We start from the raw sequence: 5,093 nt of genomic DNA, 5'->3' as shown, positions 1-5,093 counted from the left end.
TGAATGAACTTTACTTTTGTGGTATTTTGTTATATTTAGTTGCAACCATAAATAATGCTAAAATAACCTCAATAAATGAACAAATTGTAAATGCAAAACATGCATTATTAATGTTATGTACAAAACAATTACAGTTTAAACAAATAACCTGTAACAGCTCTTAATCCTGACTGCTGTCATTATCTAAAGCGGTTGTATGAATAATGGCAGGATCTCCCTGAGACAAAAGCACCCCCAGCAGGCAGTCTGTAGCAATGCAGGCCGATGGCTCTTCCTTACCCAGACACACTAGCTGCCTGTACTCACCCTGAGGAACTAAGCACAATACCCTGCAACACAAAAGCACACTTAAAGATTTCACACTATAGCCATATAACACTTAAACACATCACTGTTTTAGATAAATGGTTACAGTGTATTTGTTTTATAATAAAGATGAATTGTATATTTAAATAACAATTTTTATATCAAAGTTTTAGATGTGTCAAACAAAAGGACTACATTATTCATATTATAGGTAAAATTATTTAGTACTTTGTGGATTATAAAGGAGGTATTAGGATGTGGGAGGGCCAGCATCATATTCTTGTTTAAACATAGAACCAACTATCTTAGGCCCTTTACTTCTTCTTCTACATAGAACCTATTTATCTGAATAATGACAAAAGCTAAAGAATACAAATGTTAATATTTTAGTGTGGTAGTTACTTTTACCTGTTTAAAAACTGTTTATTATTATAAGTATTTCATTTATTGATATTTGTTAAAAAGTGAGCATTTTTAACCACATTTAATAAAAATTACAGGTAATAAAACCTTGTCTTTCATCTAGTAAATGAACACATTGAAACTTCATTTGTGACTTATCCACTTACAAAATCATTTCATACATAGCTTGAGGTGTCAGCAGAGGTGATCGTATTGGACAATTACAGCACAGCTTTGTGAATGTGACCCAGAGAACTTTGCTGGTTTATTGCAATTCACAATAATGTTCTACAGTCATTAATTCCCTTGTAAAACCTATTATAATACTGTGTGTGGAAAGTTGTTACCAGTTGTAGATGTCTTCTGAACTTGGGTCTGGATAAGTCTGCACCCACTGTCCAATAGACCACATTTTTACTGTTTTTTCCTCTGTTGTTTTATTTGCCTTTTCTCCCAAAGCCTCTTCTGCCACATGGTCATCTTCACAGCACATAAAGTAACTATGACAAGAGAGAAGGCATTAGAATTATCAGAAGAGAACTTCGGTATATATGTACATACCGGTAATTAAGGAAATACTTAAGTAAACATACTTGTCCAAATAATTGCTGAAGCATTATGCTGTCATTTGAGTTCTCTTTTGAAAATAAATTATACCTAACATTTAATCAAGTTCATTATATACTTGACAATGTCACATTTTTTTGTCATTTATATTGCAATAGCCAGACCTGTTAAAAATTTTGATGGGGCATTCAGGTGTGGTGCCAGCACACAATTGCTAAGATCAGAATGCGAAACTGCGTTGTGTTATCGACGGACAGGGTGCCTACACAGACACAGCTGGTTATGTCTACTGGGAAGAATGGTGAATATAAAGAGTAGTGTGTGACTCTTAGTACACGTTACTGATCCCTGTGGGAACTCATCTCTGGCAGCGTAAAGGAGTCTCGGAGGTAGTGTGTGATTGGTATGGCTTTCCTTGATCAGGGGAGGGGTCTGCAGCAGGGGAGAAAGGTACAACTGATTAATTGCGTATGACATCATGAATAGGTGTATAAAAATGTTGTGAAGTCCTCAATTTTATTCTTCTGCCTAAAATACCTTACTTTCAAGGAAAATGTAATTACATATTTTTGTGTTAAACTGTGATAAAAACTTTTTAATGCAGGTGATTCAGACCACACAAATGAAAATGGCCTTAAAAGGTGCACTGTACACTACTTATGCATCTTGCAGGCAGTGCAGTGTTGTGTACTACATAACCTAAAACATTTTCATTTATTTCATCTTGCCATTTTTTATTGCAAAGCCCTTATTATAGCAAGACATTCGATTAGTTTGTTTTCTTAGCACTCACTACTCTGTGCTGTTTCTTTCCTGTCCTTCCATCAATTTCTCTCTCTGTTCTCGCTGTCCTCGCTGTGCTCTTTCTGTTCTCCTATATGTCTCTTCCTCATCTTCTCTAGACTTTATTTTTCTCTGCAACTCCACGTTCCAGCGCATGCGCTTGTATAGTCCATTATAAGCTGAGGCCAAAAAGGGGCAGGGGAGAAAGTAACGGAAGACTGACAGCTTGATGTTGTCTACATGGCATTGGCCAATGTAGAAATGAGAGACACTAAGGAAGTAAATAAAAGACAAAGACATGAATATGTAATTACACAATTTTTCAATGAAACAGCCTGTTGTAATAATTTGTCACCTTAGCCATTAAACATAATTCCTAAAATCCTTTATTATACAAGCTAAATCTGTACAGTTCGCCTTGTTTATACTATCATTTTAAGATTAAAGGGCAAATCTCCTCTTAGTTTTTACCCCAGTGGGTCTGTCTCCTCCAGAGAGAGGTAGCCGAATGAGGCACATTTTAATGCCAGCTGCTCCAGCCGATTACACAGTTGCTGAGAAAACTGCAACAGCTGCAGTAAAGGACAAACAAGGTCACAGACAGTTTGCAGTATCTGAATTCAGTGTGAGCATAAAATTTAAATTAAGTGGGTTTAATTATAAGCCTTTTGCAAGGCATTTTATATATCTGCAACAATTTTTCACTTTTATTTAATTGTGTGATATAACATTAAGTATAAGTAATGTATCAACTGCACCTTCATGCTCAATAGGTATTATAGTGTAAAAGTAATTCACTCACTTCAATTTCTTCTAATAAAACATATCTGTCACACTTAAACAGTATTTAAGGATGTATAATCAAATGTGGACAAATGATCTGCTGTGGCAACCCTTAATGAATTTTATAAAACGGATAGTTCCGGTCCTAAAATCTGATTGGCTGAGCCGCGTTCGAAGCCGTTGTAAAATCCCCGATAAACGCACACCTATGAGCACCTCACATCATTCCATATTAATACACCACTGAATAGAAAAAGTGAATGTTATTTTCGCCCTCATGTTGCCTAGCAACACTGTTAATCGAACTATTTTGCGTCGCGGAAGAATGCTTTATTGTAAGTTTATACACAATAAATACATTTATGAATTAAACATTGTTGTATTTATTATATTTTATGTTGACCGCCGTTTTATAAAAGCAATAAGCCACGAGAGGCCGTGCATTACTGTTATGATTTTAGCACGGGGAAAGAAGTTTTAGGCACTCCGCTTCGCGTCGTGCCAAAAACGTCATCCCCCGTGCTAAAATCACAGTAATGCACGGCCTCTCGTGGCTTATTGCTTTAATGGGAAACTGAATTATTTAATTAATACACATGCCATTATGGTATGCTACAAAATAACAGTTAAAGCTTTTATTCAAGAGTTTTGATTGAATGGACTACACTTAAAACATTTGTTTAGTTAAAGCAGTTATATAAATACATATAATTAAATATTCTGACACAAATTATCCACTTAATTTGTAAATACAGACTCTGATGTTACAGTGGAAAGATGTAGAGATGTTACTGTTATAAAATGAAGGAACTGAAGAATTACATTAAAATTAGGACAACAGGGAACAAACACACAATAGACACTTTCTATTGAGATTTCTTAAACAGCTTGAAACTGAAGGTTTAGTTAGACATTGTGATCTTAATAAATAGCAAGTTACATTTTGTATCATAAATTATTTCATTAAAAGGTTATTTCAAAAAACTATTTTATCTTACCTGAGTGCGTACATATGTTGACAGTGGACATGTGCCAGGTGAAGTATTGCGTGCAGTGGACTCAAAGTAAGTAAAATAAGGCTGGCATGTCCTCAAGAATGTAGACACCACATGGGCAAAGTTCTCGTTCTGAGAGCAATCTTGGCTACAAGAGCCAAAAAAGAAGATGCTTTTAGAATTCCAAGTATTAGTCATGTAAAACTACCAGCATTCTTTAAATATGCATTGAATTGAGGTTTCATTACCTACACATATTCTGTACATACACTTTAGCCCATTTACTGCCACTGACAGATGTATTGTATATTTAAATGAGTACATAAAAAGAAATCCCAATTAGCCATAATGCAAGGTTACTTTACTGAGTGATTGACACCACTTTGTGTGGGTTTCCTGCGGGAGCTCCGGTTTCCTCTCACAGTCCAAAGGCATGCAAGTGAGGTGAATTGGAGATACAAAATTGTCTGTGACTGTATTTGACATTAAACCTTGAACTGATGAATCTTGTGTAATGAGTCCTGTGTCCTGTATATGCAGTAACCACCGACTATTGTGTCCTGTCATGAATGTAACCAAAGTGTGCAAAACATGACGTTAAAATCATAATAAATAAACAATAGGGTATATGAAGAAGAAGGAGATTTTATTTTATTTTATTAAGCTTAAAAGTGACGTAAATACACATGATTTTCACTGCACCTGTAAACGAGGTGTGTCTGAAATTCATCAGCTTTGTGGAGAAGATACTGAAGCTGCTCCTCTAGTGGATGTAACGTATCCGTTACATTCACATCAAAAGATGTGAGCGTGCAGTTCAGTTCATTGTCGACAGGCGGCGCCACCATGATGTACTCTATAACAAAAGGCAAAAGAACGTTAACAAATAGCTTCTTTTATACAACTGAATAAATACTGCTTCTAAAAAGAAAATTGTTAACATGTTTATTTTCTTACCGGATTCTTCTTTAGAGTTAACGTTGCATTTTATTAAATCAGTCAACTCTAACGTCCTTATCAGCTCCTCACTAGTCAGCTCAAAGTTCGCCATTTGTAACCGTCAAACTACAATAACCGCCAAGTTAGCCCTTCTAATAACACATAGTTTTGAAACAATTTTAATAAAACCACTAAATGTTGTTGATAAACTGTTACATTTGCTATGTTTAACATTAAGCACATACATATCACAAAATTACGATTATTTATCTTGTTGACAAGTCTCTCAGTAACGGTCGTCGATCACGTGACCCACTA

At 35.3% G+C, this 5,093-nt stretch overlaps 1 protein-coding gene across 1 annotated transcript; it reads right to left on the bottom strand.

Annotated features, from left to right (window-relative positions):
- Positions 1-5,093, bottom strand: c15h19orf67 (chromosome 15 C19orf67 homolog). Its single transcript, XM_063009641.1, has 8 exons — positions 5,021-5,093; positions 4,794-4,927; positions 4,539-4,692; positions 3,840-3,984; positions 2,530-2,630; positions 2,069-2,329; positions 1,056-1,208; positions 1-329 (listed from the first exon to the last, which is right to left on the bottom strand). Exons 2-8 carry the CDS (start codon positions 4,885-4,887, stop codon positions 161-163), a joined length of 1,077 nt encoding a protein of 358 aa, XP_062865711.1. The 5' UTR covers positions 4,888-4,927; positions 5,021-5,093; the 3' UTR covers positions 1-160.

Source organism: Trichomycterus rosablanca, chromosome 15 (assembly GCF_030014385.1).
Source record: "Trichomycterus rosablanca isolate fTriRos1 chromosome 15, fTriRos1.hap1, whole genome shotgun sequence".
In the NCBI taxonomy this organism is placed as follows: Eukaryota; Metazoa; Chordata; class Actinopteri; order Siluriformes; family Trichomycteridae; genus Trichomycterus; species Trichomycterus rosablanca.
This window is presented reverse-complemented; position numbering and strand designations above follow the sequence as displayed.

Excerpts from the sequence above, each read along its gene's own strand:
- c15h19orf67 (XM_063009641.1), bottom strand. The coding sequence starts at position 4,887 with ATGGCGAACTTTGAGCTGACTAGTGAGGAGCTGATAAGGACGTTAGAG. Across the intron at positions 2,631-3,839 it reads CAACATATGTACGCACTCAG|CTGTTGCAGTTTTCTCAGCA; the intron begins GTAAGATAAAAT and ends CCTTTACTGCAG. Across the intron at positions 330-1,055 it reads TCAGAAGACATCTACAACTG|GGTATTGTGCTTAGTTCCTC; the intron begins GTAACAACTTTC and ends TTTGTGTTGCAG.